Below are 26,827 nucleotides of genomic sequence, written 5' to 3' on the forward strand. Positions count from 1 at the left end.
TCTTCAGTTTTCAAAGTGACAGTGTTAAATACAAACTGCTGGTAGACTAGGGAGGAGAGGGAATAAAGTTCATCAATATACATTTAGCAAACATCTATTAAATTTATGACATCTAGAGGAAAGGGAGAGAGAAAGCAGAGAGGGCTGAAGGTTTGCGAAGAGGAAGATGGATTGTAACCCAGATGTCACCACAAATTAGTGGATTAGACTCCCTCGTTAGCTGTAGATCGTCGAGAAAATATGATAGAGGGCAATTTAGTCCGTCTGCAATTTCAGTTTTCGTATGGGAACAAATTGCCTATTGATTCCATCCACAACTCAGAGAGGGACAGATCACACCAGGATCAAATTGAACTAGTTCATAGCGTTTTGCTTTAGCCTACCTTGTGTGTAATTGTGTATTAGAATAGTTCAGGTGGTGTCAGAAAAGTTGCCATCTGGGGTTTGATAAAATAAATTGACATGGAGATTTTTATGTTGTGTGCGCTTACAAATCTCCGTCGGGTAAGATCAGGTTGGAATGAAATGAGCTGTGTGTCAAAGTTAGACAGCTCAGTGTCGTAAAAAGGAACATAAGGAAAGCCTGTTCACATGTTTACGCTAATTTATGCTCTTCAGGTTTAGGGTTGTTTCAGGTATAAAATTGAGAAAGGTTACAGTCTTTTCAACACTTCTTATACCCGCTACTTTTAGTCTCTATGGTGGATATCTAAGCACAGGTACTGTCTTGATTTATTTATTTGTTGTTGTTTTTTTTGGGATAGTTTTTTTAATTCCGCTGTTTGCATTCAGTTGTTTTATGCTTATGTGGATGGAAATGTACTAAATTACTTTTAGGACTTAGTTGGATCTAATGTAGCTGTTTCTCCATGCTATAAGTGAGTAAAGTTCTTTTAACAAAGCAAAATTTTTGCAAAAGGAAAATGTCGTGGGAGAGAACCTTGACCTTCAAATAAACCAGTTGTCTCCTTGTATCTCTTTCAATAAAATCAATCCATTACGCATAACTACCATGTCGATCGTACTTTGACATTTTGAGAGTCACTGCCTCCAAAGCTACTAAAAACACAATGCTGTGTTCCTTCTTCCTACCTGTGTGAGTTTGGTTCTGCCTCCTCCATCGATGAATTGGCAGCGGAGATCAACAGACTCCGTGGGATACGCCTCCACCTCCTCCTCAACTCGCACTTTCTGAGCCCCGATACCTAGAGGCAGACGAAAAGGAGACAAAGAGGGAGATTATACATCATCCACAAAACCAATATTATGTGAATAATTCAATATGTTTGTTTGTATGGAATCTAAAAGAGGAACTTGAACACACAGATTGCAAGACCGAGAGCACTCTGGTAACAATGGAGTATTAGAAGTATTTCATTATGAATCTGGTGCTATTTAAATGAAATTGCTGTGACTGATGTTTTTCCCTCCCACTTGTTTTGTTTTTGTCAGAAGAGAAGATGGACCCACTTAATGTGCGTGTCATGAAAACAGAGAAAGACAGTGAGGAGGCATTAAAAAAGAGTCAGAGAGAGAAAACAGACAAGTTCATTTTTAAAAGAAAGAAAAAAAAACCTTTGAGTAATGAGCCTTTGATAACAAGCCTCAGGCAGAATCTTAGCCAACTTCCTTCAACTAGGCCCTCGTCATTACAGTAAAGCTCGTCTACAAGGAGGCATCGCTAGGGGGCGAGCCTTTAGGAATACCGCAGCAGCTCCAGTAGCGCTTCTCTACTCTGTTTTAAATTCAGTGGAGGGCACCTGTGACTCTTTGCCTGAGCATGAATAACTGTGTGGAGAGAGCAGGGCCGGTCAGCCAGGCCAGCACAAGTTCACAGAAAACAAGCAGGGAGAGCTGCCCCGTCCGTTCCGACTTAAACAGAGATGAAAGGAGGCTGGTTAGAGCCAAGCACTGTCTCAACACCAGGCAGTACTTTTTGACCTGCAGGCTGTTTCGGAATACTGAGTTTAAAATTGGATGATTGGAACGACTTTTCCTCAACATTCATCTCTTATTCTGTGATCAACTCACTCAACTGTGTGTAGTAGTCCGCTGCTGAGGACCAAATCATGTTTTGCAAGTTTCTTTTGAACCTACACATTCTCTTTTTACCTTAAAAAACTTCACTGTGAGGATGTGATAGTCTATTTTCTTTCCAAACAAGAATCAGTGTCGCTACCGACTCTGTCAGGTTTTTACATTCAAATACACTCCACGGGAGAGCCAGGCTTCCACTGAATTTCAGATGGATTTCACAAATAAAACTGATGTAGCAGAAAATGCATTTGAGGCTTTCAACTGAAACTGCGATTAGTTTGCATTTGAGAGCAGCAGGAAACCCTGAGCAGGACAAATTCTGCTTAACAACGGGATTACAAAAGCTCACCTAGATACTGTCTGGTTTTAAAGTGCTTGTACGCCTCGTCTTGTGTACCTCCTTGTGAAAAATGTGTTCATTATAAGCACTTCAGTAGCTGACATGAATTGTCCCTGCCTCTTAGAAATGGCTCTTTTTGTTTGGATTAGTTGTCAAACAGGCAGCTCTCAACCAGTGAGACAAATTCCTGCAATTCCCTCGTTAAAAAAATTGATATATAAAGCCAACAAATTACATTTTCTCTATTAAATTTTTCGAAATGAATGGACTTTAATGAACTTGTAATCCTTGTAATCATGAGACAGACAAATAGAGAAAATGACTCCAACAGAAAGAGTAAGAAAAAAAAAAAAAGGAAGGATCAGAGAACGGAGAACTTGTAATCCTTCGTTAATGCAATCTAGCCTAAGTCCAGCAGCTCTGCAATGTGTTTGGCAGCTTCCATATACAATCATATGAGGCTTCAAGTGACATTAAAGAGTGTTGTTCATGCCTTGGAATCAAGTCATTTTGCAACAATGGGCTTCATCCTCAACCCTCTTGATGCTCACATTGGTAACCTCGACATTTAAAAACGCTTTGCTTTTATTTTATTTTTTTCTATTCTCCCTCCACGCTGCTCCTTTAACTGCTCTCTGCCTGGCACTCATGCAGTGATCCAGACCCCTGCCATAAACCCCCTGCTGACCCAGGTCTTTTCTCCTCCACCTCCCCTCGCTTTCTGCCCTCTCAGCCAGCCTCTGCGCCTGCAAAGATAAAATTCTTGCGGGGAGCCGGCCTCTCACTCTCTACACAAGAAAAGGGGATAAGCACTCGCTAACTGTTAGCTAGCCCCGGGTGGTTCCACTGAAAAAGCCTCTTAGCGTGTGTGGGATTGATTAGGACAATATGTTACATGCCACAGCATGGAGGAGAATGGGCGGGCTGGGGTTTAGCCTGCAAATCAGCTGTAAAACACAGTCACACTAACAAAGAGTGTAAAGTATGTGTGTGCTGCAGGGGGTTGTTTGGGATTTACAGCATGCAAGCATCCACGTGTCCGCCCATGTGTGCAGGGATGGATTTTGTGTGTAAAGGCATATGTATGCTGAACAGTGTGTGTACACAGTGTGGTTACTGTACATCTCTCTGTGTGTGTGCATAAATCAGAGCATCTCATTGTAATGTGAGTGCATATGAGACTGACTCAGTCATTGAACCACAGTCTTTACCCTGAGGGACACAATGGGCTGTCAAACCAGTTATCCATTCCCACTGTAAAAAATGAAATGAGCTCACACACACACACCTACACACAGACCCACAGACACACACCTACACACAGACACACAGACACACACATACACACAGCCATGACAGATATGCACACATATGCAAAACATATAAATGCAGACTACTGGCTGTCAGACAAGCTTTTCCACAGCCTGAATCAACAAGAATAGCAGCAATGAACCGCAAGTTCATCTCTGTCTCTGCTATTTGCTTTTCCTCTCATCACATTCTTCTTCTTCTTTCTTTTTCCTTCTCTCATGCACAAACACACAGATTAATTTCCCCTAATTAAACACAAGACTCCCACTATCCATAAAGAAGCTGAAATACAAACACACATACACACTCGCACACACACACACGCACACACCCACACACAAAGATGGTCTCACCAAAGCCATGAATCATATAAACCTTTGGGTTATTCATAGTGGTCAATGAAATCTCTTCTGTACTGTCGGGGAAAGTAATAAAAACAGAGACAGAGAGAAAAAGAGACGAAGAGGGGATGATGAAAAAAGGAGGTAGTTAAAGACTAAAAGAGATGAAAGAATACTGAAAGAGAAGTATGTGAAAGGAGCCTGAGAAAGGAGAGGAAAATGAAGATGGAAGAAAAATGGGGAAGGATAAATGCAACAGAATAAAATAGTAACACAGATAGAAGCTTGGGAAGAAGGTTTCAAAAAGTAAAGAGACTAAAGGAATGACTAAAGCAGAGAGGAGACTGAAGGCGATGGAGCTGCAGGGGTAGACTGGAGGAGGGAATGAAGAGAAAAAAAACAGAAGGCAAGGAGAATGAAAGGAGGCCACAGAGTGAAGGAAGTTTGAAAATGGCCAAAAAGAGATATGAGGAGAAAAAGTAAAACATTGAAAGAGTGAAAGGGGGCAGAGAGCATGAGATCACATCAGAAATGATCCATTTCCTCAGAGCCTGACTCCGAAAAGGCCCATAGAGACCGAGCTTAGACAAGACGAGACGGGCGAGAGGCTGAGAATGAAAAAAGTTTCTCTTTTTACACTTCATACAGACCTACATGACCACACCACTCGTGGCACAAAACATTCCCATTTTGGGGGTTTTTTTTTTTTTTTTTTTTAGTTAAAAAATTTAAAAAAAAACTTTGTTAAACTTTACTCACTCGTGTTTTTTTTTTATTTATAATATGCAACAAAATTCTATTTTAGGCCACTTGTGGGCCCGTTTTGCTAAAGAAATATTTCCTGGATTTGTTCTTTAAGGTCAAGACTCTTAGAATGCTTTTGGACAACTTAAAGAGATAAACTTTATTTTATGCAGATACAGAAGGCACATTCAATGCAATATGAATACCTGACTCTTGATCCACATGTATTTTTTCCCCCAATTTTATTGAGTCAAACACTTTTGATTGTTACACGCAATTATTACTTCCTGCCCTTTAAAATTACATGTAATTGTTGACTGCGCTTATACTCTTTATTTTTTCCTAGAAACATTTCACACATACGCTTGTTCTGCTATGAGGGAAATTGGTGTCAAGGCACCATTATGACCCTCATCTCTTCAGTCCTTTCCATTATTTGCTCGCAACCCCAATGATCACACAATTTGCAGCTTATTCTACTGTTGCACTCAGTGGAAATCGCTGTGGATTGGAGCATCAGCTTAACGTAAATGGAAAGTCAAAGAGGGGAGGTGGTTAAATGAATGGCCACACTCTGCTTCCTTCCCAATGCACCAGAGAGATGAATCACAGTTAATTGACATTTAGAGGCTTGTGGCATTTGCCTGTTTATGTAAGCTTCCCCATGTAGACAGGCACGCAGCGTAAGCGTGAGGAATATGCTGATGGGATGTACACTCATCCACGTTAACATCCAAATCACATACTTATAGAGGACAGTGAACCACAGCTGTTTTGTTTTGGGGGGTGGGTGGGGGGGTTTATCAGCTCGTCGTAATGTCAGTGATGTCAGCTTTTATCTGTTTGATTGCAAACAGCTGTCAAACGTAAAAAAAAAAAAATTAAAAGCTAAAGCTGCTGCATGAAGAATTGCTTTAACACAACAGCAATGTATGATGATTCGATTTCTTTTCACAATATGATTATCAGGTTATCAAAATATTTCAGACACCATAATTACTGCGAATACATTAGACTGAAGACCAGATTATCTGTCAAATGGCAGCGTTATTATTTCTGTTTGTTTGTCGATGGTAAAGTTCTTAATTGGACATATTTCTTGTTGAACAAGATAACAGCCAGCAGAGAGGTTATCTACATCTAATGGCATGTCACGAGGTACTCAATAATCACAGATGTTATCCAGAAGACTAAAATTAGTATTTTGATTTAAGATGTCTTGTGTGTCTCTCTAAAGTTTAATTAACGTTTGGCTCACGTCTCCATACTTGTCTTTCAAAGGAAATAAGCAGTTTCAGTGTTGAGTGAGTGTTGATGGCCTTTCTTTTGAATTTTGGGCCTTTTACTTTGACACAGGAAATGCTATTGTGTTCCATTGTGACCAAAGAAAAGAGCACACAGAGTGCTGATCAAACACAACACAGGTAGGTACATATATACATATGTAGGTTGATGCACATTATACTGTAAAAGTATGCAAAGTAGAAAAATGTTTCAACCATTATATATTATAACATTGGAGTATTATTACTGATGTATTAATGTAAAAGCAAGAGTTTACTGTTGTTGAGGTAGAGCAAATGTTTATCGTTTCTGTATAGGACTGCAACTAATGATAATTTTCATTAAGGTATAATTTGCTGATTATTTTCTCCATTAATTGAATTGTTTGGTCTTTAAATAGTCTGAAAATAGTGACGTGTCGTCCCGATTGCCCATTGGCCAAAGCAACACCTTCACAATGCTTGTTTTGTCCAATCAATAGTCCAAACCCAAATCATTTAAATACTTAAGGGAAAAGCAGTTAATCCTCATATTTGTGAAGCTGTAAAAATGAACAATTAACAATTATCCAAATAGTTGCCGATTAATTTTCTGTCGATTGAGTAATGGATTAATCAGCTAATCTTTTCAACTGTACTTGTACTTACTGTTGAGTAGTTTAATTACAAAACATAATATTTTATAAGCTCATATGCAAACAATTGTATTAAATTAATTATAAAGCAGTTAGTAAAGCTGCCAGAGTGGAGTAAAAAGTACAATATACAATATAAAATAGAAGTAGTAGTAAGTGGCATGAAAAGAAAATACTTAAATAGTTCAAATTTGTACTCAATTAAAGCACTTGAGTAAATGTACTTACAGTAGTTACATTCCATTACTTCCTATCAGAGAAACAAGTCACGACTAAATGTTTAACTCTGGAGCCTTGAAATAATAAACTCTGTTCTCAAATGACTTATCTATATACATATAAAAACTGTCCATTTAAGTTTGACTCATTTCTGTGTTCATCCAGGAGTGAAACAACATCTGTCATGGCAGAACCTGCAGGTACATCAGGTTAACTGTGTGATCACTTCACTTCAACACTTCATTTCTCTGTCCTCCAGCTTTTGTCACTCAGGTACAAACCTGGTTGAGGTGAGATACACCACTATAAGTCGAGAGACAGCTGTCGAGAGTGTTGAGCGATCAAGCATAAATTAAGCTTAAGGACACTAAAATAACTTGTGTGCTGCTAACAAGGTATAGAAGGGTTTGAAAGATTCATGCAGTGAAAATGTTTAATCACAGATATTCAGCACTGTGTAGCTTGTGGCATTGTTTTAAATTTATGTGAAGAATTTTAATGAGGACAAATACATTCTTACACGAAGCTGCATGGATGGGAGGAAACTAGTGACATATCAGCCCAAATAAGTATATGAGACAGCAGAGATAAATGGTAGACTAGTCAAAGTCGGAAAACAACAGTTGAGATGAATGTGGGCAACATCAACAAAATTTATGTTGTCCTTCCTCATTTGTATCTTCTTTTTTACATTTTGTATGCTAAGCATGCAATGCTGTGAATATTTTAAATGCACTTCCAAGATCCGCTGTATAACAACGTAGGTAGTCTTGAGATACTCTGTCCCTGGACTTCTTGTTGCTGAAGTTTAAACTTGCCATAAATTATTTTTAGTCACTTGGGGCCAAGCAGAAACAAGCTCTGAGCACAACACTGACAAATTGTCTCATTTTAAGTTTATATGGCAAACTTGTTAGCAAAGAGTAGCCTGTTTACACATCCAGCAGACACAGAGCAACATTAGCATTCATTTGGAGTCGTGTCTCAGACCACCTGATTCATTTAAGTCCAATATTCACTCTCCTTTAAGTTCTGTTGTTTTGTCTCCACCAATTTCCTGGAAACATATCTGTCTCTTTAGCTGCTAAATGTTCCATAATGTTCACCAACTAGTTGCTAACTAAGATTACAGTGAAAGTGACCCAAAACAGTAAAGTTGCAGGCTGTAAAACTAAAATAATGAGCTGAAAGGTGCTAAAACATGCTTCAGAGCTTAGGGGAAATGCAGAGTCAGGTAACAGTTTTCTCTGGGTCCATATGAGTGACGGTCTTCACACAAGTAGTCATTTGATCCATTTTTTTATATAAAATATTGATTTTGGCCACTAGTGTAGCACTTTATTAAAGCAAATTTGTTACGCCATCATCCCAATATTATTGTTTGTGTTAATACAAGTGAATCATGAGTGTTAATGGCTACAGTATGTGACATCAATCATGATGTGGACTTTAATGACTCTACAGTGTGTGAAATATATCAAACAGGTCAACACCCATTAAAATCTGACACTCATGACAGTCACACATGAAAAAAAAAAACGGATACAATTCTTCAAATGTGACATGAAAGAGAAAGGATGAGGTAGAGGCGGGCTGGCGTTGAGTGACTGTCTCATCCACTGCACACTGGGGAGCTGAATTACCGGTAATTGACATTTGACAGCTCATAATCATGGCATTTTGCGTTGGCTTTTCAGTAACAGGACACTGATCAACAATGTGGCGGAGGGAAGAGAAATAGGAGATTAGTTGTCACGAGGATGGATTTAGTTTCACAAACACACACACACACACACACACACACACACAGTTACCATTAGCTGGCAATCAGAAGGTCCTGGCATCTGTGTGTGTGTGTGAGGATTTGTTTCCACAAAGACGCTATTACAGTTGAAATTAATTCCAAAATGAAATGTCCACCGTTTGAAAAAATCCAAACCCAATCAACAAAGGTTGGTGGAAAGCAGAAAATTGCAGAATCACTCTCTCTTATTTTGTGCTGTGAGGATTCACTTCTAAAATACTGTATTATTCCCCATCCCTTCACATACTGGATCTCAATCCATGTTCTCAGGCTAATTTAGTAGTTGAGGGATAGTTAATGATTCCTTCGTTGTGGATGCTCTATTTAAGAGATTTTGATTGACGAACTTCAGCATAAAATGAGTGTGGGTTTTATTCACACATACACAAATGTAATGTAAATGCACAGTAATAAGCTTTTATTAAAGACCAGAGCTAGCACTGATGATTGTTCTGTACTGAAACATTTACATTCTGAATAAGAAATAGCTTATCCACTTACAAAATGATTGTCAGCATCAAATGAAAGCAAATATTCTCTCATCATTACAGATAATAGATAGGTTCAGTCCTTTCTTTAGAGACTGGATCGTTCATATATATGTTAGAGGGTGGAAAACCTACCCAAATACAATGTGGATTCTTTGAACCGAGTGCAGAAAAGATCAAAAGGTTCTCACATTACTGCTGGAATTATTGTCTTGTCGCACATCAGTAACCCTGAATTATCTCTAATAGGCACTGAAAGCTCGTGGTCTCTGCCTGATTAGTTATACAGTGGTTCTTACAGCATTAAGTGCATGGTGTCAATCGGAGACATTTAAATGGAAAATTGGAAAAGTTTGTCACAGCTGGAAGCACCTTCAACAATCTGTATGGATCTGTATCAAATATGGAACTGTGGCTTTGTTGATAAATGCTCTGTGTGATTAGCTCCCTGATATGATTTCAAAATGCTTTTTACAGGTGGGAAGAGATATTAGAAATGTGAAAGTGAACCAAGCACATCCTAAGTGATAATGCAGCTGTGTTCATGAACACAACAGTGACATTTCAGCTTTCTTTGCGTGGTAAGACACTTACCACTAATGGAGAGAGTTGTGACTTTGTAAAAATACCAGATTTGACTTGCATGCTTCTGTGTAAAGTCTTCTTTTAGTTCTCAATAAAATATACATTTTTAGAGCATTTTGTTCTTATAGTGTGTTTTAGTGAGAAAGGCAGTTTTATGAGAAAAATCTGTAATGGTTTTATTATTTGAAAGCTGAATGTTTACTACTAATGAACAGTGAGGCCAATAAAGATTTTCCAATTTCAAATTATAATTTTAAATTTTCAGTAAAAATAATTTTCTTGGCATTCATTTTCAGATAGGTGTGTGGTGTGATAGACAGAGCTACAAAAAAGTAACTTTTAATTTCAGAGTAAAATTAATTGGCAGCTGACAGCTCAGATAATTGGCATGTTTACCCTGAGGGTGGCTTTCAGTGTTAGCATGTTGTCAGCGGACAACCCATTGACTCCAGTTATGGTGATTTCTCATGTTTTTTTTTTCCTTTCTTGAATTGGGCTACATAATCCTCTGTGGCCTGAGAAATTGATATGACCTGTGGGCTTATGAAACCCTTTCAAAATCCTTCTGCATTATTTTCAAAATGCACAGTGGACTATCTCTCAAGAAGTCTGCTGTTATTCATTTCTGAAAAGCTGGCATTTTGCAGATGCAAGGCGTTCGCTCACTGGCTTGATTGGGGCATTAATATAAATCTACAATTGCAGTGTGTGAAGATTGTGTGTGTGTGTGTGTGTGTGTGTGTGTGTGTGTGTGTGTGTGTGTGTGTGTACAAGAGAGACAGAGAGACTTAGAATGAGCATGAGACCTGACTCACCAGTAATTGGTATTTGACACTAAATGACTTCTACTGTATATAGTCATCTTTAATCAACTTTTTATCATCCTTTTGATGATAGATGAAGCATGCAATTCCTATTCACACCTGCACCTTTGCACCATCAAGAGGCTGACAAGGTTCATGATACTCCACACAAAAGCCATTGTTATCATAATGAATAGGTGGTAGATATGCAATTTAGTTACACTGTAGAAACTGAAGGGCACCTCAGTGTAGATAGCTTTCAACTCCCACCTGTTCAGGTATGTATATCACCCATGCACCTCCGATATAGATGATCAACTAAAAGCTAAAAACAGGCAGTTACCAATCCCAGTGTCAGATCTGCTGCTCCTGTTATTTGTATGTGTGTACAATGCTTAGCTGAGAATTTTTACGATATTTGTCCTCATGTGGACCCTATTATTGATTTAAAGGCAAAATGTGTAAGATTTAGTGCCATATTGCAGTGAGATTGGAGATTGTAACCAACAGACACCCCTTGACTCAAAAAGGAGTGATGGACAAACTACAGTGGCCGCAAATCTTGCGAAAAATGGGGGAGCCCTTGTCTAGAGCCAGTGTTTGGTTTGTTCCTTTTGGGCCCATGTAAAAACATGGCTGTTCAATATGGCAGCCTCTGGGAAGAGGACCCCCTCCCTTTGTAGATAAAAACAGCTCATTCTAAGGTAACAAAAACATAACGATTCGCACATACTGGACCTTGAAGAGTCTTTTTTGGCATTCACCAGTTTTCTAGGTATGAACAAAATTCACGAGAGTTCCTTAGAAGTTATGTACAGACAGCGCATCCTATCTCATATTAGCAATGGACTTTTGCTTTTGGCTTTTTTATGGCACAGTACTGTTAATATATTCTAATTGTTTCAGGCCCCCTACTACGACCACTGACACTGCTAAACTATTAATCCTTTTGTCTGCTGATTTCGGACAGCAGGACTTAAATCTCCACAGTTTGAATTTTTTTTTTCTTTTTACTCTTTGCTAACAAATTTGTAAATGAAACAGGCAGCCTTGTAGGCAATATCAGGGGCGTTGATTAGGTTAATGATGATATCTCATGATCTCTTATTATTTATGACAAGTTTGGGCATTTAAGAGTTTGGTGAATCTGACTGCAAACATGTGTACGAGCAAACTTTACAGAAAAATAATAATAATTTTAGGATAAGAATACAAAAGTGTCTCAAGTGACTCAATATTGTGATATATGGAAACTACTCTATTTCTACTCTATGAATACCCCTGTTGCTATTACTAAATCAAAAAGTTCCTACTGTGTCTATCTTTTTTCCCACCTAGCATAGATGATCAGTAAATCCTTTTGAGTCAGAACCTGAATTTCACAAGCAATAAAACCATTGCTGTTAAATAGCTTTGTATTTTAGTGCTATGTTTTGTAGAGTAGCATGTCAAAAAAACGGAGAAAATCTGATGAATGATAGGGTAACCAACACTGGCTTCTTACCATTCCATTGAGCGACTGTCATGACACACTTTACCAGACATGACTTTACATGACGTTCCTCGACACTTTCTGATGTCTTTTGGTCTTAAAGCCGACAGCATAGAAGCTACAGGAGTGAGCTTCAGGCAGAATATTTGTTGGTTTGAGTCCAGGGGCCTTTCTCACAGAGTGGGATTACCGAGTTAACTGAATATCTTTGATGAGTAAAACCCGGAACACCCTTCAAAGCTGGAACATGGTCTGAAGTAAAAAGAAGCTGTTCTGGGTGTTACATGGTGTCCAGATGACTATGTAATCCTGCTTAGTGAGAAAGGCCCTTGGACAGACTTGAAATGTCTGGGAAAAGTGAACAAGATGTTTTTTCTTCATACAACAAATATTGCAGAAGTGCCCTTAAGCAAGGTATTCAAACCTTACAGCTGCTCTGTGACTCACTGTGTTGAATGTTTGGGACTGTAGAAATATGGACCCAGGATGGTGCTGAAATACGATTTAAGCTCAGAAAACCTTCCCTTGATAAACCAAAGTTAAAGACAAAAGTTCAGCTCTGTGTGTTTGTACAGGTTTTGCCTGACAGGGTATAATCCACCAACAAAAGATTCCCCACTGCGGCCTACGTTTACACATTAAATAACAAGAGCACCAACAGCGATGTTGAGGTAAAGAACATGAAGTTCAATATCTCAGCTCTCTGTTTTCAGAAGCCCATCTTTGCAGCTTTGAGCTCCTCCTGTACAGCATACAAACAAAAACAAATACAAATACATGTACTTTTGAAAGGCAATGAGACAATATTAGCAGGATGGGAAGAAAACAACATATCCAGCAGCAAATGAACAGAGCAGTTGTGCAGAAAGTTCACTTAAAGAAGATCGACTTTGCTTCTTTTCAGGGAGGACAAAAGGTTGAAGATGGGAGAAAGCAGAGCGTGAAGCTGTCCATATACCGTGTTGCATTAAATGATACATCTCTGTCATATCTTCACAAAACAAAGGATCCACAGCCCCCGTGTCAATGGCTTTTGTTCCATGCTTCCTTTCATGTGCAGGCATTTTCTTTTCATGCCCTTGCCTTGTTTATCAAGACTGCACGGCTCTCCTCAGACTTCCATTGAAGGGTTTGCCTACCCTATCTGAAGTGCTCAATACACTTGCATTTTGCTGCACAGATCAAAGACCAGCGAGGAATTTATCAAAAGGAATTATTCAAAAAAAAGAAAGAGGAGAAGAGGATCATGATATAAGAGATAAAGCTCTGAACAAATTAGATGGTTATCCAATATTGGTAGAAAGGACAAGCAAAGGCAAAGGGTGCAGAACGAGCGTAAAATTGGAAGAGGATATTCAGAATTCAAAAAAGTAATGTGCATCTTATTTCATTTGTTATTGCTTGTTTAATCAGGATATGTACAGCACTGATAGCATGGGACATACATGTATAGATTACATGGTACATGTCTTTACAATGGTCCAAAAACCATAGAAGTAACTACAATAGTTGCCCTTAAACTTTAACTCAAGTTCTCACAGAATGTCATATGTTCTCTCCCTGTGCTTGGAAATGAAGGAAATTGGCTGACTGATGTGATTTGACAGCAAAAATAGCAACTTTTCTGTTCAAACTTAAGCAGGTTGACATTGGAACCCAAATTAAAGGCCTGACTTGAAAACACTGTGGATGATTACCCGATCCAATAACATTCAGTCAATTCTGTTTTGTCCTTGAGGAACATTTTTTAACTCTGGAAAGCGTGCCGAGAAAAACATCCTTAGAGACAAGCTGGTTAATTTATCACACTTGTGTTCATTAAGCTCGCTCCGTACTTTAGGACTATAGCACAGTTTGGACGTGACCACTCACACGCAATATCATCTGCAAAGTTATCATATGATGCATCATTGGTTTCCAAATAAACTTCTGAAATCTTTATTCACTATTTGTCTTTGCAACCAAGGTCACAAGAGTAAAGCAACCATTTTCAGCATTTTAGTAGGCTGTCTCACAGTGATTTTAACCAACTGTTTTATTATTTTTATTGATTAATCAATCAATTGTCAAGTTTATAAAATGTGAAAAATACAAGTTCCTGAAAAGGAACATCTCAGTCTAAAACACAGTTATAAAAACAGAAATCTACATAAGTAGAGAGTGCTGTCTTTGTTCAATAAATGAATTAAACTAATATTACATTCAGAATTGTGGATTACTTTTCAATGACTCTAATTCATTAGTCCACTAATTGATTCAGTGTGACTACGGGAATATGGCATGCAGCCCTACTCATTTTTTATTTCCAAGTTTTCCCTGGCACAGGGTCCTCACACTTATCTACTAGCGATCACCAGGATCTTTTCATTTTCTGGTCCCCATTTCTGGTCAGGCCTCTTTTCGGCCGCTAGCCCAGCTCTGGCTGTCAGGATGTTGTCCAAGTAAGTACGTACAGTCTCAGTCTCTCTACTATTATGTCCACCCACACCACAATCACGCATGTTTAGCAGCTCTGTTACAAGCCCATTAGCGATAACTTACAAGCAAGTGCCTCCTTTCCTGCTTTATGATCTGCTTCCTAACTTTCGCCTGGCACACTAAAATGGTTTATTACACAGAAGTAACTGGCTGGTGTGTGTATGTGTGCTGTGTGTGTCAGTGTGTGTGAGAGTCTCTGTGTGTACATGAAACCTGCCACTCTCATATTCACTTGCATTCTCTATATAAGAGAGTTGCAAAACCTCCATGTCCAAGTCAGGAGTAGTTTAATGTAACTTTGCTTCTTTCTTCTATGCATACTTCATAGGACATAATTAAGTACCTTCTCCATATCACAAGTGTCCACTTCTCAATCAGCCTGTGCATGATCCACCAACTATGTATTTCAATACAAAATTCAGACCCACAGCAGGTAAATTTAAAATTGATTACTTTAAGCCTGAAAACAGCCCAAGAAGAAGCCACGTGACTGCCAACTGAAGCATAAATATGCATAATGGTTAACAGCAGAGGAAATTTTTATTATCAATTACAGGAGGAAGCCGAGGAGCAGGAAGCATTTTACATTTTACAAGCAAAACCAATTTATCAGTCTGAACCATATTTTATCAGGTTTCACAGATTAGATTTGTTTTTTTTATCAAATTTTTTTCTAAAAATCAACTTGTGACTCATCACTCCTGGGTTGGCTGAGACAGTGAATCACTGAGATAGAAGGGTGGATTCCAACAATGGGGGTGGATTTGGCTCATTTCATTTCAAAAGCAACACGGGTCCATTCTAACAAGCACTCCTCAGTAAAACACTAAGACGAGAGTAATGTGGCCAGCCAAGCACTGAGCCCTAATTACTGATATTTTCTGCCAGAACGAGAAGCAAGTGGCAAATAACCGGATTACAAAGCTGAACACAAATTAATAAGGGAAGATCAGGAGACGAACACCAATGCTAACGCTTCTGCTTCTGACGATGACACAGTACTGGGATGGGAGGGGGACTAGGGCTCAATAGACACAAAAAACAACAGGCAAACAGTAACAGAAATTAAATTATAGGTTTTAAAAAGGGGCCCAGAGATTGATTGGGAGCCCTTGAAGTGTTCCCAGGGAATTAATATTCACAACTGAACCCACATTTGAGAAAGATTTAATATGTGTAATGCACATTTCTGTCTCACCTGACCTGTCACACAAAATTTTAAATCAATAGCAAAACCATGTCCCTTTTTCATCTCTGGAACAAAACAGAGCTCCATGTCATGTGTCTGTTTGGGAAAGCTTAGGAAACGTTGTTTGACTGGTAAGAACTGCAAGTTATAAGATTTAAAATGATGTTAAATTATCAGGTATTTCTCCCCAAAACGACTACTTCTGCCTGCAGGCCTGTTCAATAATTAATCTAGTGCAGTCAAAGTCAAGTCAGAATTCACAGTTGAGTGAACATGCATCGAGAGATGAAAGATCATCACTGACAGGCAGGAATCTTGTTGAGCTGGAAGGCACACTAATCACTAATAAAGCAGGTGATTCTGGTGAATATAGCTCATACAGGCCCACCTCCTCCTATGAATCCTCATTACACCTCAGTCAGATGTCATGACACAGAGCCTTCAATTTACACACTACAGGGAAGGGACTCCCTCTCTCTGAAGCTGTATCCAGGTATCGAAACAATTAGCTGACAAGAATTATGAACTAATGGATTCATTACTCTTACAATCATTCTTAGTTAGGGTCTTTACAAATAGAACATTAAACTCTCCGATCGCCAGACATGACACCAAATGCTGTTCCATAACTCTAAAATACAGCCCACTATCCCTAGCAATTATATTCATATTTGACTGTTCTGCAGCACATTCTGCAATATAAACAGTTAACACAATCTTTTCCTAACTTTAGTCGTACCTTATCCATAGTTTAATTGCCATAACCACAATATTTCGGTAATCGTAACCATACTGTACATACAGCTATATAAAAATGTTGGCATTGGACAGAATTGCAGAATCATCTAATATCGATGATCTATCTGGCCTGTGTTGGCTAAATCATGTTTGCAATGTATTTGTGTGTTTGCTTATTTCATAACAATCAAGCAATCATGAAGCTGCTGTGTGTTTGTCTTCTTGTTAGTGGTTTAAATGCCAAATGACTAAGTTTCCTTGTGGCAAAGTCATTGATTATGTTATTGATTTCCCTCTTAAAGTGAGGTAGCACTCCAGTTTGGTCATGTTTTGTGTTAATGCTATGTTTTATGAGCTATCCAGTTCCCCCCACCACCACCAGAATGTGACAATATTGTTTTTACCAACATAGGGAACCAGAACAGTCCATCATGGGCATGGGCAGTGATAAAGTTTATACAGAAACTGTAAGTGCAGCTTAACTGCTAATTTGAAATATGTGAGAATTCTTTGATAACTGGAGTGCTGCTGCATTCAATTTGCTTTGATATTTTCTCTTTTAAAAGTGAGAGGTTTTATATATTCCTAGTCTGAAAGGCTGGCTTGTTTTTGAATAATAAGTTACATTAATCTTTTTTTTAGTTTACTCAGCTTGAAGTTTGGAAACAGCGAAGTGAGCAAGTTGGTTTGGTTGTAATGTATTTGTGACTTGAAGTAAAATATGACCTAACATTACATTAAAGCTGGGCAAAACAATACAACGAGCATGGCTACCCTCTTGATAAAGTCAACCCCCTCTTGTAAAAATGCAAAACGTACTTGTTGATCTATATAACAGACAAAGAAACACCATCCTGAGTTTATAGGCATCATAAATGCAAACAATAACCATTTCTTATAAAAGCAGCCTGTTGATACGATATTACACAAGCTAATAAAGCAGCAGCAGGCCCACTTGGGACACATTAAGTGACCTCAAATAAACAAAAGCCCAGGCAGAAACATTTGCAGAGGGAGAAAAAGCTACAGTGCAGAACAACACAGATCAACAAGAACAGAGTGTAAAGAATAGCGGCATGCAGAACAGAGCTGAATAAAACAGAAGAAGAACAGGACGGAAAATAACCTCTACAAAAGAGTAAGACAACAAAACAGCTATGCAGAAGTCAGACAGACAAGAGCAAAACAGTAGAACTGAGCCGGATGAGGAGGGGAGTCTTGGAAATGCAAACGAGAAAGAGACACACAGACAGTAAGACGGGGGGAGTTGGTGCTCTTTGTGCTCTGAAATGAAGAGAAATGAGAAGAAATGGATGCAGGCCTGGAGGGAGGGAGGGCAGAACACTGTGTACCAGCACATTATAGTCTGAAATTACATAGGACACAATCTCTCCTCGCTCCCTGCTACAATTCAATTCATACCCAGGATTCCTATTTGTCTCTTGCTCGCCCCGCTACAACTGAATTCATACCCAAGAACCTATTCTCTCTCTCTCTCTCTCTCTCTTGGTGCAGTGATGACAGCTCTACCATATTAAGAGTGTGAGAACTGCTGCGACTGGGCATCTGCAGGTGGGGTGTGTGGGCGTGTGTGTGTGTGTGTGTGTGTGTGTGTGTGTGTGTGTGTGTGTGTGTGTGTGTGTGTGTGTGACCTCTCCGAATCTATTATCACTGCAGGTATCGAGACAACATCCAACAGGCTGACCAATCACTGCCAACACAGGCGTGTGTGTGTTTGTGTGTGCATGTATGTGTGTGTGCATGAATGTGGGTGTGTCTTTGATCTCTGGCTGTCCTTGCCCATGCCCCCTCATCGCTCTCTCTCTCTCTCTCTCTCTCTCTCTCTCTCTCTCTCTCTCTCTCTCTCTACACACACACACACACACACACACACACACACATAGGATGGTCTGTGTTGGCAGTTGGCTGTAACACACACACACACACACACACACACACACACACACACAGTGAGAGCCCCCAGCTGTTTTCAGTCTCTCTTCTGTCGAACTGACAGACACTAAGCAGACGGATCTCCTCAACTCCAGCCGTCAGCCTCTCCTCCCCCCTTCTGCCCTCTGACTGACTCTCTCTCTCTCTCTCTCTCTCTCTCTCTCTCTCTTTACTTCCCTCTCTATCTTGCTTTCCTGTCGTCCACGTCCCCTGTCTCCTATTTTCTGTCTTTTCCTCCCTCTCCATCTCTCCATCCCTCTCCCTCCCTCTCCCTCTCCTCTCTCTCTCTCTCTCTCTCTCTCTCTTCTTTCGCTCCCCTCGCTGGTCCTCATCTCTCTCTCTCACCTCCTCCAGACCATCTGATGTTCTCTCACTTATTTGTTTTGCTCAGTTTAGTTACTATATACCCACGAACACACAGGACAGTATGTGGACATTTATTGGACATAATATTTTTCAAATTACTTTTAACTGTGTGAAATTAACAGGGGCAGCTTGTTTTTAAAAAGATAAGTAGAATTCAATGACACAGCAAAATCTATTAAATAATAGAGATTTTAAAACATCAAAAAGTGGTCAGAATAATTTTTTTTCAGTGTAAATTAAAAAGAAAATATGTGGTCTTGTATCACATATGATGAAACTAGAGGTATATCAGGTGCACAATAATCTTTGTGCAAGTCATATGTAAATCTAAAGGAGGTACTCAAACACAAGTTCACAATAAATTAACAAAATAGTGCGTGTTATAACTGCTGCTTCCCCTCATAACATTAGCACATTTATTCTAACGTTGTTCAGTAGGTTTTATCATGTTCACCATCTTAGTTTAGTTTGCTACCATGCTAATTAGCACAACATAGTAAAGCCAAGGTTAATGTGCTAACTAAAAGTCATTAGTTCTGCAGGTAATTGGTCATAAAACTAACAGGCAAACTGAAATTTAAACATGATGGTGGTCCTAAGAGACAGGGGATAGCCAAAGTTATTTGGATTCATCCTCTAAAGACCATTAAGGTTCGTGCAAAATCTCCTGGCAGTCCAACAGTTGTTGAGCTATTAAAAGAACATGGTGGACTGACCAACACACCGGCATTGCCATCCATCCATCACGCTGCTAACATGACAACAAATCCATCATCTTAACCAACATTTTTACACTTTTTGTTGATCTGACAGTAGCTTAAGGAGGACTTAAAAGTCCAGGGTGATTTTGCAGAGACATTTTATGCTATGTATATACTCTCTGGTACAACTCTGCTGGAACCTTTCTGAATTACTGTTGAAGGATGAATATCAGTGAAGTAATTTATACTAACATGAGTTGAAGGCAAAGAATATTGAAATTATTAGCAAACTGAAGCTGCTTATAGACGTATAATAAACATGTTAGAGACAAAAGAATTCCTCTCCTCTCCTCCTTCACTTGCACTACGTATCATGCCTCTTATTATCTGTCTGCTGGCCTCTTGACTCCAACAATATGTCACCACATTCGGCTTTCAGTTTGACAGTCTTATCAGCCTCAGGGTAGACGAGCTAAAGTGATGTAGTGGGCGGTAATGCTGCCCTATTTATGTTTTCCTTGGAAATGAGACTCCGTATAAAAATGTTTTATTTTATAACTATTACAGTGCACTACCTGTAGGGGTAATGGAACAAATAAAAGATCAGACTGGAGATTTGAAGTAAACATGTTTTTGTTTTTTTAATTCGTCAGTTTGGAACAAAACTGTGTTCACCCACTTAAAGTAAAAAAAATATTTTCTCAATTACCTCTAGTGGTATCGAGCTATGCATATACTTTTGGTCTTATTTGTCCAGGTTCCTGCCTCAAACCCAATACAGAGTTAGTGAATGGAATTTCTTATGTGGTGCTCACAGTATTGAAAAATGACATTTAAAATATTCAACAGCAGCACCTCCTCCAGAGCCAGTGTCCTCATTACTCTGGATTCTCCACAGGCCTCACTGTCAACAAGTTTCATAGGGACTATTTCTTCAGTGGAAGGTCCAAGAAAAGCTCTTCACAATGACATATATGTATTATCCAGCATATGAGCAACTCTGGAAAGTATTCCTGCTGAATTTGTGACAAATTATCTTTACTTAAATATGTTTTTAATACACACTGCACTATATGGCTAAAAGTATTTGGACATCCACATCCACGTACTATTGTGCCGTTTTGGTCCGGGGACCTCTGAGTTCAAATTATTAAAAATGTAAACGCCATGAATGATATTTAGACAATAGTGTGCTTCCAAGCTCTTTAAACACAAACAAATATGCACAGAACCAGGTCCTTGACCGGCCTCCCCAGAGTCCTGACCTCAACCTTTTCTAACACCTTTAGGATGAACTGGAGTGCCGACTTCTAGCCAGGCCTTATCATCCAACATCAGTGCTGGACCTTGCTAATGCTCTTATGGCTGAATGGGAGAAAATACTGGCTGTCCGGCTCTTGCAGAAAGCCTTCTCAGAAGACTAAAGACTGTTGCAGCAGATTTATGTCCACGATAAAATAATCACTTTTGGGGAGTTCTTGGGGAGTTGTAAATTCAGATCTTTTCAGCCATGTTGGAGCTTCCAAGGAGTCAAAAACTCATTAAAGAAATATATATTTTAAAAATATTCACAAAAACAGTAACTTACATAATATATTAAATGAACAATGTACACTACCCTGTAAAGTTCCAAAACTGACAACATAGTAGTTACCGAAGTCACTTACTCTCTCTCCCTGTATGCTTCCTGTTTATAAGACTGTTGTTCGTCCTCACCTTCCCCCAGGCTCATCCAGCTCTACCTCTCCTCTTCTCTTCCACACCCCTCCTCTCTCTATTTCTGTCTCTCTTTCTCCCTTTGTCTCAGTTGTTCCCTCCCTTGCCAACATTTTCTCAAGGTCAGCCTCCTGCTCTCCTCCTCTCTCAGAAACCCATTGCCTCTCTGCCGCTTTTTTTCTCTCCTTCTCTCTTTCATCTCCATCATTTTGTGTGCTCCTCTTCATCTCTCACCCTCCACGCCACTTTTCTCTGCTTTCATCTGCTTCTGGCCTTGAGTCGGCCATCCTCACATCCAGTGGCCTGTTGCATCGCTCATTTTCCTCAAAGCCCTGCTCCTTGTTCATCCTCTCTTTCAATCTTTTTTCTACACTTTCACTTCTTTAGCACTCTCTTTTTTCAAGTTTCCCAGTATCACCACATGCTCTCATGTCACTAGGAGATGATACGATCTTAGCTAGGTCCTTCAAGAAAGGTACTTGCCTGAAGGTTGTGAACTGTGTAGGCCATTTCATGATCCATGATTTGCTGCTACTGCTGCAGATGAATGCTATTTTTTACATTGTGTTGTTATTGAAATTAAGAGCTTTCAATACCACATGTTTTCTAATGCTGTTACTGTATTTGTAACTATCTGCATCAACTTTCACCTTTTCATTTATTCCACCCAACAGTCTAGAACCAGCTACAGACATGCAACTCATTACATAAATGTGTTGTCAATTTAACAACAACAAACCTGAATACAACCCAGAGTCACTATTACGTAAAAGTCATGACAATAATCTTATTAGGTTAAACCAAGAAACATATCTGTAACACAACACGACATGAGTATTTGAATGCCAGTTGAAAGCTGTCAGATTAACATAAAGACCACAGCAGCACAAGGTAAACTACACAGAGAGAAATTAAATATGCATCTTGTTCTGCTATATAAAGAGCACTGTAATATATTTATCACTCACTTTTCAGCTCGTGTGCACAAGGAAATCTTGTTTAGTTCAATAAATACACTTTTAATGAGCCTATTTTAAGTTAAAATAATCTTTTTTTTGTGGTACCTAAAAAATATCCTACAACCCCAATCAGACCAGCCTTTTCCCTCTTTATATTTCTGAATATCCAGCAGAGACTCCCAACTTATTGGCTTATGCACTGTAAAATAGGCATCACAGTTTTCTCCCTAATAACATTAACTGATGAAATTGAAAATGTATTAGCTGATTTGAAGTACATGATGGTCATTGATTAAGGCTTCCACAGTGAAACAAGTTTTAAAATCCATCATTGATGAAGCCATTGAGAGGACTGAGAACATTTCTTCAGTTTATTACTATTTAAACTCACTGCCATTTTTCAGCAGCTCCGCTATATCACAGACACCTGGTAATATCGCAGAGCACTCTGGCTCCCTAATGGTCTTGTCATGTCTGCATAAAGATGTAAGGAACATTTACATAAAAGTCACTGTGGTCTGAAGGAGAAAAAGCCATCCCTTTAAAAGATAGATGTAGGCAGAAATGTTATGTATTCCATGTTTAAAAGGGCTTAACAGTGTGTTCGTTAGGCTATCAGCAGCAACGTTTAAGTCACAGCAAGTTGTTTCTACTCTAGAGTCGACCATATTATCCACATATCTGACATGCATTCTATCAAAAATCTGCACAAAAATGAAGTGTGTCACTTCAGAAGTTATATGTTGGGACTTCTAAGGTGACAGAAAACCCCATTTTAAGCATATCATCTGAACTGGAATGCAGCTTTTCAAGACCTTAGGAAATGTTTTTGCAAAGCTGTCATTTTATTTTTAACATCACTGTTAACACAAGGACTACTTTGACCTTTTCACTTCTTCTGCCAAACAGCAACAGCATGTTAAAGCAGTGGGTTCGTTGGGCTATCACCAAGGAGCTTTAGGTCTCAGGTCTCACTTTTCGTAGAATATTGTAATTTACCTAAAGGTGTTGTCTAAAAATTGTATTATTGTAAGTGATGTCTTATTTTATATATATAGATATACACACACACACACACACACACACGCACATTAGATATTTAAAGTTATATATGCATATACGGTTGTGTTTCTTCCATCATTCACAGCTTTCACCCTTATTACACTCTGTCACTGTCACTGCTTTTTAACTATTTCTGTCTCTGTCAGTCAGTCTTTTATTCACTACTGTCACTCTCACTCCCTCCCCCTGTCACTCTATATATTTTTTATTTTTATCCATCTGTCCATAACTCTCTGTGAATCCTTTCTCTCCTCAACTATCACTTTCTTTTCCTCTTTGTCGTGCTTGTTTTGCAGTTTCTCACTGTCTTATTCAGTCCTTTTTATCATGTCATTCTTTTTTTCTCCCTCTGTGTCACTCCTCGTTGCTTTTTCGCTGTCTGTCTCCGTCTCCCTCTTCCCCCATTTTTTATCTCTCTCTTTATGCCACTTCATTCCCATCATTTGTCTCCTTTGAGGCTTGCACCGCTGGTGTGTCTGTGTGTGTGTGTATTTTTGTATCTACGCGTGCATGTGATTGGTTGTGTGCCTAAGCTATATAAAAGCGGCATACTGAGAAAATTAAAAAGAGATTTAACGGTTTTTGTGTGACAGATGGAAAATGAAGTGTATGTTGGTGCGTAAAAACAAATTCTAAGTATTATTTGTGTGTGTGTGTGTGTGTGTGTGTGTGTCAGTAACAGAGACAAGGGCGAGAGAGCAGTACAGTGACAGAAAGAGAGCAGCATTATGTATTTGACATGGTAGTGTGTAAAGTACTTATGCTGCTCTATGACCAATGCATGCACGAGTGCAGGCATGCATGCACATATCAGAGTGACATACATGTGTGCTTGCATGTAGGTTACAGTATAATATGCATCTGTGCATTTGTGTGTGTGTGTGTGTGTGTGTGTGTGTGTGTGTGTGTGTGTGTGTGTGTGTGTGTGTGTGTGTGTGAAATTGCATGAAATAAACACACACACCCCCCAAAGTGCTCATTGCGAGCTGGAGAGGTACATTAGTGTCTTTGCTGAGAGACTACCTCTTCAGCAGCTACCACTCACAATCTCTTACCACAGTATTTCTCCAGCAAAGCATACGGGGAAAATACAATATATAAATAAGTACAATAGTGTGCCTGCTTTTAGGGATTTCAGCTCATTTCAATTGTACTTTTACACAATACAATTCTCAAACAAAAGCAGCTATTGAAATAATAGCTGGCACAAACAAAACAGGTTGGTGTCTAACAAAGGCTGGGTAAAAGGAAAAAGACTTTTGGCAAAATGACCTGTAGTGTGATGGCTCAAAGTTGAATTCAGCATAATGTACACTTCCACAACCATAATTAATGTTAATTAACAGTCCAAAGAAATATTGTGATTATGTTAGCATGTATCACCTGCAAGAAGTGCATCACTGACACAAGCTTGACATTGAACAAAGGAACGGTAGAGTAGAGCTGCAAATAATAAGTGAAAGACAACAGTTTATATGGTGAATATCAACTTAAAAATATTGTTGCTTATTTACACATCAAGCAGACCAGTGGGGTATTGCACAAAAGTAGGATAAAGAAATCCAGGATAATTGAGCAAGCGCGGCTTGACTTAGCCTGCTCGGCGCATCCTGGCTTAATCGGTTGCACGTTTGCCGAGCCAGGATTAAAAGGTGCGGCTATGTTAAGCCAGGTGTAGATAGTCGGGATAAGTGCGTGTTCACGGCATACTGAAATAGACCTCGCGATCGCTCACAGAATCACCGATGGGAACATGGATAAGAGTCGCGCTTCATATTTCACGGCCGCTGAACAACAGCTCCTGATGGAGTTCTATGAAGAGGTGGAAGATAGAAGAAAAAAGGCAATCCCAATGCCATAATTAAAGAAAGAGAGAAAGCCTGGCAGACAATAGCGGACCGGCTTAATGCTTAAGTAGTCCAAAACTGTACAATTAATAAACGGTGCTCCACTGGAACTGTCATAATTAGGCTACAATTAAAGGACTAAAGGAGTTACTTTAAGTCCACTAATCAACTGTTGTACACTTTGCTTTAAATGTGGCAAGTAGAGGTGCATGTTACTCAGGAAATGTAAAGTATGATTAAGTGCAAACAATTATCCACAATGTGTGTCATTTAATCTATTTTTATCTATTTTATCTTTCTATCCTTCATAAAGAACAAACTTGTCTGGCCATAAAAGGACCTGGCAGCAAGTTAAAGTTAAATACAAGAACATTTTGCAGGCTGGAAAGTGACTTTAAAGTAGATAACAGTGAACAAATGAGGTGAATAGATTAGGTGTCTGCTGACATGTTGAATGTCTGTATGATTGTAGCAGTTAATAAAAAGCCCATAGAACTGGCACAGGGGCGGCCCACAGCCAGGATATGTGCTGCAAATGGTTCCTTTATTGAGGTTCTCTGCATCCCCAACAGAATAAAGGAAGCTCCCACTTGCAAAACATCTCACTGTAACACAGACCATCTGTGGTACATTGAGAGCATGGCTTCCTGCCGTCTGGTGCTGTATTTTTGGACCCAGCAGCCTACATAAATATCTTAGTCCATCACCTGAGAATCTGTATCTCTCAATGAGATAGTTCTCTCCAACGGCCAATGGGTCTGACCTGTCCCAGAAGACTCTTGCATGACTAAATGCTCGTCTGAGGATTAGGGCTTCCTCATCCAGTACATCCTCCAAAAAAGGGCAAGCCATTATGAAGAGGGAACAGGAGTGAATAATATATATATATGGCATGCCGTTTAGGAAATGAAGCTTTGGACATATGGAATGACTCTTGGATATACTGATAAAAATGTGAGAATACTGAATGAAATTGAAAACCTAGTTGTATCCTTTTCATCAAAGTGATAGCCTTCTGAATTAGCTGGTTTTACAAAATGGCATCAGTTGAAATATTACAATACTTTCTTAAACTGGAAAACTTTTTGCTTTTTCTGTCAGGATTTAGCCTGAGGCCTGTTGTAGTCGGCCTGCCACCATTAAAAAGGGAGTGAACTTCTTCGTCAGGAGAACGGTATTGGGCACGGGTACTATCGGGAGGATTTTGGCCCATACAAGCAATTGTCAATGAGTTAATAATGTCCTCATTGCTCAGTATTGCTGCCACAAGGTTCCTGACTGACTCATTCTCACTTCTACAAGATGGCAGCAGTGCCTTGATGACCAGTCAAGTTTCATTCTATATATTCAAAGATTAATTTTATATATTCAAAGATTAATCTCTTAAACGGTATGCCATAATATATATACTATATTGCCCTTGTCACAGATTTCATTGAAAACACCTTTGCAACTTCATCAGCTGTGTTTTGTAATCTCAATTACTGCAATAAACACATATTTTTGCAATTTGACAAGCAGTCTTCATTAGCATAGCAATATAACACTTGTCCTGAGTAATAATACTTCCACTTGAATTAATATAAAAAGACTGTTGCAATTACAAACAGCCAACAGATTTAAATGAAATAAGAAATTACAATATATATGTAATATTTTAATGCAGGATAATTAAAATGATGCAACATACTTAGAAAGACCATGGACATGCTGTAAAACACATTAATTCCTCACAG

At 39.0% G+C, this 26,827-nt stretch overlaps 1 protein-coding gene across 3 annotated transcripts in view; it reads right to left on the minus strand.

Moving 5' to 3' along the window:
• The window catches only part of pvrl2l (PVR cell adhesion molecule related 2 like), a 270,405-nt gene that overhangs the window by 155,620 nt on the left and 87,958 nt on the right, over positions 1-26,827 (minus strand). For all 3 annotated transcript variants that reach the window (XM_051391173.1, XM_051391172.1, XM_051391171.1), the window contains exon 2: positions 1,093-1,205. In XM_051391173.1, the coding sequence (XP_051247133.1) occupies positions 1,093-1,205 (113 nt within the window). The remainder of the gene's footprint in view (positions 1-1,092; positions 1,206-26,827) is intronic.

This window comes from Dicentrarchus labrax, unplaced genomic scaffold, assembly GCF_905237075.1.
Source record: "Dicentrarchus labrax unplaced genomic scaffold, dlabrax2021, whole genome shotgun sequence".
Classification (NCBI taxonomy): domain Eukaryota; kingdom Metazoa; phylum Chordata; class Actinopteri; family Moronidae; genus Dicentrarchus; species Dicentrarchus labrax.